At 51.2% G+C, this 11,966-nt stretch overlaps 3 protein-coding genes across 3 annotated transcripts; 2 read left to right on the top strand and 1 right to left on the bottom strand.

Moving 5' to 3' along the window:
* Positions 1–2,867: 2,867 nt before the first annotated feature.
* PV10_05930 (uncharacterized protein) lies at positions 2,868–6,801 on the top strand. The gene has a single exon (XM_016370667.1). It carries the CDS (start codon positions 4,283–4,285, stop codon positions 6,164–6,166), a length of 1,884 nt encoding a protein of 627 aa, XP_016222960.1. The 5' UTR covers positions 2,868–4,282; the 3' UTR covers positions 6,167–6,801.
* Positions 6,802–7,305: 504 nt separating this feature from the next.
* On the bottom strand, positions 7,306–11,780 carry PV10_05928 (uncharacterized protein). The gene is made up of 2 exons (XM_016370665.1): positions 9,696–11,780; positions 7,306–9,643 (listed from the first exon to the last, which is right to left on the bottom strand). Exons 1-2 carry the CDS (start codon positions 11,141–11,143, stop codon positions 9,517–9,519), a joined length of 1,575 nt encoding a protein of 524 aa, XP_016222958.1. The 5' UTR covers positions 11,144–11,780; the 3' UTR covers positions 7,306–9,516.
* PV10_05929 (uncharacterized protein) lies at positions 7,393–9,409 on the top strand. Its single transcript, XM_016370666.1, has 3 exons — positions 7,393–7,811; positions 7,884–8,129; positions 8,243–9,409. The coding sequence occupies exons 1-3, from the start codon at positions 7,737–7,739 to the stop codon at positions 9,284–9,286; spliced, it is 1,365 nt and encodes a 454-aa protein (XP_016222959.1). The 5' UTR covers positions 7,393–7,736; the 3' UTR covers positions 9,287–9,409.
* Positions 11,781–11,966: the final 186 nt, after the last annotated feature.

The raw sequence follows: 11,966 nt of genomic DNA, 5'->3' as shown, positions 1-11,966 counted from the left end.
CTGCTGACTTGCGAATTTGCTGCCACGCTTATGCAGGATAGATGCAGAAGTGCAGAAACCGTGCAGTAGTCTCCTCGGTCCATACAATAGTCCAATCGTGGAGCTTTATTGAGATTCTCAAAGTCACAGGTCTGGGTGTCTGAAAGAGCCAAGTGAAATTGCTTTGAGTTTTCTGTTTGATTCACTTCACCGACTTTTTGGGAAGGGTTGGATCGAGATAGATGATGGGATGATGTTGGGGAACTACGTTCTTACTAAAGTAGTATGGTGGTCGGTATGAGTGTATGGACATGAATGGCTCCAAAGTTTGAATCTGAATCTGAACTGAATGCGAGTAAGTTTCAGCACTGGCAATGTTGTTGTTTCAACCATTTGGACCAAACAAAATACAACACAACACAATTCTACAGAGTCGACAAGGGATGATGGAATGATAGGCAGGGCGATAACAAGGCCAACAGTAGGCCCCTCGGCCCTACACAAAAGGGTGATCAGAGCGCTCAAGACATCAACAGGGATGAAACCTGATGGAAGTGGCACGAGTGCACGACCCCTACCTACATCGGAATATCAATTAATCCGTCCAGATCAACCCACCAAGTCTCCATTCATCCATCATTCGAAACGCCCCAATGTCGAAACGATCCAAGACTGCATGTACCCGAGATGAACTCCCGTCCTGACTCCTGCTGAAGTATCTAATCCTATACGTCTCCTTCGACACATCATCCTGTCTGTTGTTGGTCGGCAACGTGGTCTGTCAAAGTATCCTTTGGCCATCCCCCTCTCTTTGCATGGTGCCGCGTTGACTGTGTCGATCTCACCCCACTTGTGGTGATCCGGGCGAGAACTGATGCATCAACAACATGGTCTGAGCAGAAGCACTGGCACAGGGTACGTCAAGAAGTCAGATAACTGATGCCACTGTCACTCGGAGCTTGGGTGCAGATCTTCTGGAGGGGCTACTACGGAGTAGGAGGTTTGTTCTCCTTATCTCTGAAGTCAAGTCACATGACATTCATTCCTCATTGTTCCTATCTCCAGCTGCTCCTTCCTACAATCTTGCTTCGGTATCTGTAGACTCACGTGCTCGCTTCATCTGGCGGGATAGTGAGACAGTATCAACAATAACAATCATGTCGCAATAATCATGACTCTTGTTTTCTCCTCAAAAGTATCATGATTATTGTTCCCCTTGAACAAACATAGGAAACCCCCCTTGCTCTAACATCAACGGCTGGTTCCGAATTGTGCGGGGTAGAGCTCCCTATCCATACATGATACATGGGGTGATCTCCCGTCGTCCGTCGTAAGTCGTCACGTCGCTCGTCCGTCACCAACAACAATGGGTCAGCAACGTATATTTATACCGTGGTCACTAAGTAGTCCTGTGGTTTGTAACTGATAGCGTTCATCAATCTGTCAAGCTCGTGAAATTGTTCCAAACCCTTTCGAGGAGCTAAGACCCCTTATCATATTGCGTGTTGTCTCCGTCCGGACAGATGCATGGCTGTCTGAGTGTCACGACACGTAAGAGAGTACACGAGTACACGAGCACACGAGCACACACGGATAATCAATGTTACGACTCCGCATGAGTATGGCAATCAGCAATCAGGCCGGAAATATCACATCCATGGCCCTGATTCGATCAATCATCTAAACCTTGAGCACTGGACCTCGACTCGTGAAACCAATGCTTCATCGCTCGCAATCAATCCCTACGGAGTAGTGCCCCTCCATAGCATTATCGTGCTAAGTTTGACGTGTCCTCATCATCCTCGTCAGTGGTAGTTCTGTAGTTATCGGCGCACTACGGCACTGATGCTGAATTCGACCATGTCACGCACACGAGGCTCGTGATTTCTGTGGCGTCACTATTGGCCACCACCGCCGCCTACCCGAGAAGGTCCTTCCAATGCGATGGGTTGAGCGATTTCTACTTGATTAGTGCAACAATTGCTTCTTCAGCAATACAGTACTGGCCATTCTGTCATCAATCAGGGGTTCTTACTTTCCCAGCTGCTCACTGCCTGTCTGGTCATATTGGTGGACAAATCGTTCCACCTGCAGAATCATCGACAGTGGACTATCTGTAAACGTTCGTCAGTCTCAATCACTGTCCGAGACAACGTGTCAGCCCCGGCGTGCCAGACACTCCAGGCAGGGAACCCAGCTCACGGCGTAGATTAAGTCACTGAATACTGCGAACACGCCATCACGCGCTAGGAGGAAATTGCGACTCAGTGCTCGTGCCTTTGTTCTAGTCGCAAAGCGGTCTAGTCTGACGAAACCCCCCAGAAACCTGGACCCTGGCCAGGCTCTCAATGGCTTGCTCATTAGTGCTTCAACACGGCGAGACGGGCAGTAACTGGTGCAGGAACAACAATAGTCGACTCCCGTCATCTCCACATTCCCATTGTCATTGGATCCTGCCTCTGTCAGACGGTTCCATCGATTTCTCCGGGCGTCATTCGACTCAACCTGACCATCCACGCCATCCCCACGGTGAGGAAGAGAGCGACAAAGGGACAGAGTCTAGGCGCCGTGTTGGCTGCAGCAGCAATCCTGATGTGGCCACCTTTAGCCTGGAGCTGCCACCATCCTCGTTGCTTTGCCCTTGGCTCTCGAGGGACGATGGCCCCAGAGTTTCCAAGAGTAGCAACACCAATGGCAAGCTCGACCGCCACACTCTATCGTAGGCTCGCAGCACACCTCGCACACCTCGCACACCTCCCAATCCTCCCAAACCCACTCGGCAGTGCTCCCGATCCACTACAACCAAGTCCCAACAGACACCGCCAACTGGGCCCATCGGCCATCAACTGGGCCGCTGCAGGTGCACATTGAGAGTTGCTGCCAACAACCAACGACAAGCTCGGCCGCAGGGCCCCGTGCATACCTTGGACTCGGAAGCGTTGATCCTGTACTCGTAGCTGCCAGGCACATCCAAGACCGCTGGACCACCCGCCTAACAGCCTACGAATACACACCTGCAGACTCAGCACCCGCCTCAGCACCCGCCTCCACAGAACCGTCCACTCTCTTCTCTTTCCCTCTCTGCCCTCTCTGACTCTTAACCTCACGCCATCTCATTCTTCCATGCCCTCCGTTGACCTCTGTGCCTCTCCCTTCTCCGTTCCCATTTAACACACCACTCTGCAATGTGATAATCAACCCTCAAGAGTGTCCTTCCATTCTCTACTGTCATATACCACCTGGCCGTGTTCCTTCCTTCGACCTCCTCACCTTGATCTCTCGACGACCATCTCACCTGCACATTCCTCCAGCTGTCACCGAGCAGCCGTTACCCCACCGCTCGCTCTCTACCCAATTCCACACCTAATACCCAACCTGAGCGAAGAACAGACCAGTATACCAAAGCTGTACTACCTCCCACCTCAAATCTCACCTCTCTCGCCTCATAGCCTTCCTTGATCGTCGTTCGTACGATTCAGACCCCTCCGAGGCCAACCGGGAGAGCTCATTGTTCGTCAGCTTGCCGAGTCCTCCTCCTTGAGTTGTCATTGGTGCCTCACTGGACCTGGCCACGACCATCAGACAAAGAACCATAACCAAAAAGCTGACCACAACAAACAAGTACCTGCTACTGGTCAACTGACGCTCTCTCTTACAATCACAAGTCGTCGACTCATACTCTCTTCGACTTGGGACCGTCAGTCATCTGGCATCTGCCTTTGTGCCTGGAGCCTGTTTGACGGTTCCTGCACCCGCTCGGTTCATTGTCCACTCTCTTCCGGCCTCCCGGCCATTACTTGATCCTCTCCTTACCTCTATCCATCTACCTAATCTCCCAACCTACCTCCTTCACATCTCAACTTCTTGGGCTCTGCCGGTACCAGTCCATCTCTCGCCATGACATTATAACTCACGTTCTTTCCGCCTGCTTGTTCGACTGCACAACGGGCCACCAGGCTCTGCGTCATCGTCAAGACCGTTTCCTTTGTTTACTTTTACGACCCCTCAACTCTATGAGCCTCTGATCACCCACGACTACTAGGAGTTATACGCTATTTTCCCTCGATCCGCTCACCCCTCACATGATCTCGGTGTTGCAACATTTGAACTTTGGTGGATTTATGTTTGGTGTCTTGGAACCACAACTCGACACCCTTTCTGCGCGCTCTGAGCTTGCCCACTCTCAATCGGTACAGCCAACTCTAATCTGTCAATAGCCTTGTACAAAGGAGTTCCGTCGAGAAGTGTGCATTGTTCCCCACACATCGCCTTATTGCAAACTCGTCTGAAGCATCAATTTACCATGGCCACACAGTGCATGAAGGATGGCTTCCGCAAGGATGAACTGCTCGACGGCAGATTCAGAACCATTGCCCCTCTCAACCATGGCTCTTTTGGTATGGTCTTCCTCGCACAAGATACCCAGACCAACCAAGAGGTTGCCATCAAGTGTTTGACCAAACCTCCGGTTTCCGAGCAGGCTGCAGGCGCCACCCTTGACGAGGGTGCTGAGGAGCTTGCCTGCCATGCCATTCTCAAGCATCATGACCACCTTGTCAATCTGATCCATCACTTTGAGACTCCATCCCATACCTACCTGGTCTTGGAATACTGCTCTCAGGGCGACCTGTACGAGGCTATCCGCCTAGGCCGAGGTCCACTTCAAACCGACCACGTTCGACGTTTCATGCTTCAGCTTGTCAGCGCTGTCCAGTACATGCATGCTCATGGACTTTACCACCGTGACATCAAACCAGAGAACATCTTCTTGACCCACGACGGCTCCATGAAGCTAGGAGACTTCGGTCTCTCCACCAGAAGTCTTTGGTCATACGAGGCGTGTGTTGGAAGTGATCGTTATATGGCACCCGAGCAATACGACCCTTCTGCAAATGGTTACTCTCCAGCACAGGCTGACATCTGGTCCATTGGTATCTGTCTTTTGAACGTTTTGTTCGCTCGCAATCCCTTTGTCACTCCGACAGAGTCGGATGTCTTGTTTGCAGACTATCGCCGAGACCGCCAATCTCTCTTCGACATCTTCCCCAGCTTGTCTCAAGACGCCTTTGAGATCCTTTCATATGCTCTGGCCCTAGACCCCGCAAAGAGAGACTTGGCTGCCATGAAGCAAGCCATCATGCGTGCAGTTTCATTCACCACCGATGACGAAGCTCTCGATGATTTCTGTGCTGAAGAACGGGACATTGTCCGAGCCAGTGCCAACCGAGAACCCTTGCGAACTCCCTCTATCCAGAGCCCTCACTTGGATGGAGAATCCTTCCCGTGGGCCAAGGCCTTACATTCCGCTTCCAAGTCTCAACGACAACTGGCTAGTATCCCAGACATGCTGGACGAGGACCTGTTTGAATCTGAAAAGACCTCCCAGCTGGCTGACTCGTGGTTCTCCGCTCACAAGAATACCCCTTCAGCTGCGTCGACCTTTGACTCGGCTTACGGTTCTCTCAAGTCTCTGGCTATCCCTCGCTCTAACAAGTTCTCTCTGGCGCACGACCCCGTTCCGATTCCGAAGTCCCTGCCCAATCGCCCTGGTCGGCCCATTCCCACCATGTCATCGGTGTTTGCCAAACAGGAGTCCGTGGCCAAGAGCTGGAGCGACATGTTTGAAGAAGACGAGGAAGAATCAGAACGTGAAGCTGAAGTGGAGCAACGTCAATCCCGCAACTCTCGAAGCTGGAGCCATGAAAGCCGTCGACCATTGCCTGTCCCACCTGGTGTCCTGACCGAATCCAAGAGTCGCTCGTCCAGCAATGCACGCCGCAGCCGGACTCCTCGTCCGCTGGTGCCCCTCAAGCCAAGTACACATGGATTCAACGAGAATGACACATCGGGCTGGCGTTTCAGAAGCCCTCGACAGTCACCTCATGAAGTTCCCGTGGATAAGTGGGCAGCTCTGGGCAACAAGAGGCGAAACCCTCAGACGGAACCAGAGCGATCAAGCACCTACACCAAGAAACGATCGTTCACCACGGGTTCACGCAAGAGGCCCACTCAGGTTACTGCAGCAGGTTTGGACCATCAAGTGTGGCACCGCCGCGAGAGCCGGAGCAAAGCACGACCAGCTTATTTGAACCAGGACTGGCGACAAAACAAGACCATTGTGGACTCATCAACGGATGAAGATGATTCCAACGAGTGGGTGGGAGGCTGGCACAACTTCCATTTGTAATTCTCTGAGCATCAGTTGTTGCGAGCTTTTTGAAAAATATTGTGTGATTGGGAGAATTGAACGGGGGATTTGCTGTTTCTGAGGGGGGGATGTGGGAGCAAGGACATACAGACCACGTTCACCCTCGCTGCTTGTCATTGATTGGGACCTTTGACACTGATGACTTTGTATTCTGAAGAGGTGTCATGGAGTGTACCAGTATATTTGTGGACCGAAACCGGTCGGTGCTTGGGATTTTGCAGTGGGTGCAAGGTGCGAGATGGGTTTTGCTTGGAGCATTGACGGGATGAGAATTCGACAAGAGTGCAGCAACAGCATGATAGGATTTGGCACGGATCGGGGCCTGGATCACGCAATGTTTTGATTGAAGAAGCGAGGAAGCAACATCAATGGAAAAAAAGACACACACGATCGTTGGTCCGGGGGCGGAATTTGATCAATTCGCGAACAAAAAAAGTCTCCTTCTCTTCCCGACAACTTACAACATGAAGATGTTTGGGCTGAGTTCACTTGTTCAGTTTCGACTGAGTAAGGGGACCATTCTAGTTAGCTAGTATCTAGATTGAGACATGTTTTGGTGCCGGACATGGCACAAGAGGTAGCGACAACAGAGAATTATAGTATCGCCCCTCAAACGTTGGATTCTGAGTAAGGAAAGTGATCTGATCTCTGTGTCTGTAGTTTGTGATGGTGTTAGTGTTTATCAGTGTATCGCAGTGAATACCTATGTGGTGGCAGCAGGCGGGGGAATTCTGTAGAGATCGCCCGTAAATGCCCCGCTTGATGCCTCGGGCAGCCTGAATATATTCTTATAGGTGCGAGAGGGGTCCCTCGGGCACCCAAATGGGAGCTTTAGGCAGTGACTCACCGCCCAAGTATACCTGTAAATATAGGTATCCAAGGACACACGAATGTCCCATGAATACCTAGTCCCTACCTACCTTCCTAGGTACCCTTTATATGGTCGGTTTATAACAGTTTCCTATTCTCCTCAGACTGGCCACCATGTAAACATCAACACCATCTCTACCAACAGAGCCTAGGTCGTATTTGATATGATATACAGAAACACTCACACACCCTAATAAAGGTAATATTGTACTCGTCCACATCTAGCTCTCATCAACTCAACCCTACCTATTCCCCTTTGGTAAGTTGGCCGAGACCTCGGTACAAGCAATTCTCCCCCTCTCCTCCTCTTCATCTGGATTCCCTTCCCCAGATCTCCAACCGCGGAGTCAAAGACCCAAACAATTCTCATTGCTACGAATAGCCGGTGACTGAGAGCACCCACCATCTCAGATTCCCCCACGGTAACTTTTTAGTTACAGTAATAGTGTCAGTGTCGGTGTCGGGTACGCAAGCGGCAGCGCATCCTCGGCCCTTTTCTTACCAAGGCAATCAATATTACTCTCCTTGACCCTGACCTTCTCTCCTCTCCTCTCTTTCTTGACTCGTCTACGTTACCATCTCTCTCTGCCTATATCCTCCTAGAGAGACTCCTCACGAGCAGTAGGATTCGAAATCAAAATACACCAGCCCTCATTTAATATCCAGTGCTTCTACCAAAATGCCTGCGTCACAAGAAATCCCTCCCATCGTCGTGCCCTTTGTCTCGGAGAGGGCTAAACAGCTCCTGGATAAGGTCAGCGCCACTCTAGCTATCTGTTAGATGCCCCTCTTTCGTTATACCTAGCTAACCTTTGTCTCCTTCCAGGTCGAGAAATTCGTCGAAGAAGAAGCCATCCCCGCAGAAGCCGTCTACGCTGCCCAAATCGGCACCGGTGAAGCAAGATGGAAGGGCCACCCCAGCATCATGGATGAGCTCAAGCGCAAGGCTCGCAGCCAGGGCATCTGGAACATGTTCTTGCCCAAGAACCATTTCAAAGATGGCCCTCAATTCACAAACGTGGAATACGGTTTGATGGCAGAACAGTTGGGCAAGAGCACAATTGCTAGCGAGGTATGTCAAGATATATATCATACTTGGATTTGAAACAATCATGTTATCATGTTGTTATATTGTTATTACTGCCGCAGACGACGCTAACAGCTTTTGTCTGGTTCAACTAATAGGCATGCAATTGCGCCGCCCCGGACACAGGAAACATGGAAGTTATTGCGCGATATGGCAATGCCGCACAGAAAGAGAAATGGCTCAAGCCATTGATGAATGGAGAAATCCGATCTGGTTTCCTCATGACCGAGCCCGACATTGCCAGCAGTGACGGCTCCAACATCCAACTCCGAATTGAACGCAAGGGAGACCACTACCTCCTGAACGGAAGCAAATGGTGGTCATCCGGTGCTGGTGACGATCGATGCAAGATCTTCATCGTCATGGGAAAGACCGACCCCAACAACCCAGACCCATACAAGAGACAGAGCATGTTGTTGGTTCCTGCTGATGTCAAGGGTCTCATCGTCCACCGCATGTTGAGCGTGTATGGTTACGATGACGCTCCTCACGGCCACGGCCATATTACTTTTGATAACGTCAAGGTTCCCCTGGATGCCATGATTCTCGGTGAAGGACGAGGCAACGAGATCATGCAGGGAAGATTGGGCCCTGGCCGCATCCACCACGCCATGAGAGCCATCGGAGCCAGTGAACGAGCATTGGAGTGGATGATCAACCGATTGAACGACGAGCGCAAAGTCCCCTTTGGCAAACCCCTCCGAGAACACGGTGTCTTGCTCGAATGGGTGGCTAAAGCTCGAATTGAAATCGATGCCGCCCGACTCATCGTCCTCAACGCCGCCATCAAGACCGATCAAAAGGATGCCAAGTTCGCTCTCAAGGAGATCGCCCAGGCCAAAGTCAAGACTCCCCAGGTGGCTTTGGAAGTCATCGACCGAGCCATCCAAGTCCACGGTGCAATGGGTGTTTGTCAAGATACCCCTCTGGCCAGCATGTGGGCTCATCTCCGTACCCTGAGAATTGCTGATGGTCCAGATGAGGCCCATCTTCAGCAATTGGGCAAGAGAGAGAATAAGACGAGGAAGGATGATATCATTGCTCGAATCGCGAAGCAGCAAGAACGTAGCGCTCAGCTCTTCAGGACTCTGGGTGTCGAACGAAACGAGCTTGGTGCGGCCAAGTTCAAGGCCAAGTTGTAAGCCGGGTATCTCAGACCAAAGAAAAGGTCTCTGGGTGAGATGTAGTAAATTTTTGAGTAAATTTGGGCACACTTCTCATGTTCATCTTGATGAAATCATAGACCGATACATGTGCCTCGTTTGTCCTCGTCCTCGTCGGAGTGATTCCATCTCGTTGGTGATGATATATGTCGGTGTGGTTTAGAAATGTGATTTCGTGCCAGGCATGCACGAGATGAAAGACGGTGTCATCATGTCGACAGCTGGCGGATAGGAGGACTTTTGTTAGGGGGAGGATGATTTGCCGTGACAAAATCCTCAAACCACGATGTGACGACAGAGCCGGCCATGAGACATGCTCCAAGGAACATATGTGCGCTGTAAATCCTAGTCAGACAGCGCTTCGAAGGGGGAAAAGGAGCAGACTTACCTAGACTGAAGATTCTGCAAGACTCGACGTTTCGGAGACTTGGTATCGTGAGAAGAGGAAGAAGATGAGGATGAGGAGGATGAAGCAGGAGCAGGAGCAATTTGATCTGCTGGATCAACCGGAAGAGCAGAGACGAGTTTAGCCACATATAACGGCCAAGCGAGATGTTGACGTTGCTTGGCCCCAATAGATTCATGGATAACATCGATCCATTCCGCCATTTGCCGCAGAGTAGACAACGGAAGTGGCATTGTGCTATTCGGCCAGGTTTGATAAGGGAGTAGAGCCTTGAGATAGACCATGTTTGCCATGAAGATTGCTGCTAGCGCCACGGCCGTGTCGTTATCTGGATCCGATAGCCCATCTAACAAACCCACGGCAAGAACGTACCAGCGACTATAAGCGAGAATTGAATGCGCGTATCCCAATACCGGATCCTCGACGAATCGCGATAACGTGTCGCAAAGAGCGCGCCAGAAGGGATATTCCGTCGAATCGGGCGTCATATCGGCCTGGAGACCTTCTAATGACCGTAATGCGAAGCGAGGGACGGACATGTCGGTTAAATGCGCAGAAATGTATTCGACTCCAGAGAGGACTTTGGAATGGAGATGTTCGGGAGACACCGCGAGAACGGTTTTGAGATTCGATTGCATGATTTTACTGGTGATGAGAGCACAGCCTTGGACTAATGTGTAGTAATCGTTCATGCCGTCGGGGATGGTGGCTGATTGATAGATCAAGGCGTAGCAGGTTGCGAGGAGGGCGTCGGCGTAGCCGTAGGTTGTCCATGTGGAGACGTTGTTCAGTGTTTTGTTCATTCCGGCGAGTGCTCGGCCTCGATGTTTGAGAATGTCATAGTCCGGTGGTGTGGGGAGTTTTGATCGAGCGAGATCGGATGCGCCGAGGGCGATGATGGCGTGTTTCAAGAACCCGTGTTGGTCGGAGAGTTGGGGGATTTCGTGTACCCATACTGAATGGTTGCCGACTGGTAAAGGGTGTTTCATGGAGGTGAGGAAGTGGTTGAATGAATGCATTTCCAGGCTGCTTAACGTTGGGCCCGCGCGTGCTGGAGATTTCTGCATGTTGGGAATAAAGGGGATGAAGACTCGATTGCTGAAGTCGCTTGGTCCATGGAGGTCGTCGCGTGCTTCTGCTGGATAGACACATGTTGAACCTCGAGGGATACAGTTCGAACAGGACGGACGTTCTTCTCCACATTTGATCTTTCGCGTTTTGCAGGGGAAACAGCCTCGTCTGGACTTGGTGTGGCTTCTTCGAACCAGGTTCTTTAGAGTCTTTGGTTGTTGTGGTTGTGATACCCCTACCCGTGCGACTGAATGAGTTGGAGTCACGCGATTCAGAGGGTCGGAAACTTGTCGACCTCGACCCCTCACACTGACCGAAGACGAAGCTATTTCTGTGGTGATATCCCTCGGTTCGGCCATGTGAGAGATTCTTTGGGCGGGGATCCCTTCAGGCACGATTCAGGGACCCCGAAACCGATTTCAACGTATTGATTGTTGTCTGGAGGGGGGGTGGATGGTGGGCCCCGGCCCGTGAAAAATAGATGATGATGGTGAAACGTGTGGACTGATGACCGGGGATTTCGACCAAGCCTATCAGTTGGGTAAGGCGAGAGAGTTAAGGCCGAGCTTTGGTAAGCTTGGGTTCTTATGGTGTGGGGATTGTGGCAAAGATCACGGGAGATCAGAAAGATGGGGTGTTTATCACCAGTGGGAATCCCTTGCCACAGGTTTCCAACCTGACTGTATTAAGCGACCAGCGACCAGCGACCAGACCAGCGACGATTCTCAGACTGGTATCGGGTGAATGCGCCAGCGCTTACTTGTAGAGCGAGGGCTTGGGGGAGGGAATAATGATTGGGAGCGGGATGTTTGACGATATGCCAACAGTTAACCTAGCCTATGAAGAGTCGAGTGCCTAGCCAAGCAAGCATGTGAGTTGACACATTCGGGTTTCTGAGCCGCACTTTTCTTATGTTGGAATCTTGGTCCGGTTTTCGGTTGTACAAGACGGCTCTGAAGATGATAACTCCGTGTCCGTGATACGTGTGTGCGCGGTTCTTTTGCAATCGAGCTGATTGGAATTATATCGCTCAACTCATGTATGAGATCTGATGTGGGGCCCTTCAGCTGATGTAATATTTGATGACTAAGACAGTCATCGCAAGGCTGAGGCTCAACAGGCTGAAGACTGAACTGCGGGGTTCGATTGGACGGCAGTCACGTGTCAATGTATCATGTCTTG

This window comes from Exophiala mesophila (assembly GCF_000836275.1).
Source record: "Exophiala mesophila strain CBS 40295 unplaced genomic scaffold supercont1.4, whole genome shotgun sequence".
NCBI classification, from domain to species: domain Eukaryota; kingdom Fungi; phylum Ascomycota; class Eurotiomycetes; order Chaetothyriales; family Herpotrichiellaceae; genus Exophiala; species Exophiala mesophila.
This window is presented reverse-complemented; position numbering and strand designations above follow the sequence as displayed.

Bases quoted from the DNA above. Each gene is read 5' to 3' on its own strand.
- PV10_05930 (XM_016370667.1), top strand. From the start codon at position 4,283: ATGGCCACACAGTGCATGAAGGATGGCTTCCGCAAGGATGAACTGCTC.
- PV10_05929 (XM_016370666.1), top strand. From the start codon at position 7,737: ATGCCTGCGTCACAAGAAATCCCTCCCATCGTCGTGCCCTTTGTCTCG. The intron at 7,812-7,883 runs GTCAGCGCCACT...GTCTCCTTCCAG, and splicing joins CTAAACAGCTCCTGGATAAG to GTCGAGAAATTCGTCGAAGA. The intron at 8,130-8,242 runs GTATGTCAAGAT...TTCAACTAATAG, and splicing joins AGAGCACAATTGCTAGCGAG to GCATGCAATTGCGCCGCCCC.
- PV10_05928 (XM_016370665.1), bottom strand. From the start codon at position 11,143: ATGGCCGAACCGAGGGATATCACCACAGAAATAGCTTCGTCTTCGGTC. The intron at 9,644-9,695 runs GTAAGTCTGCTC...TAGGATTTACAG, and splicing joins TTGCAGAATCTTCAGTCTAG to CGCACATATGTTCCTTGGAG.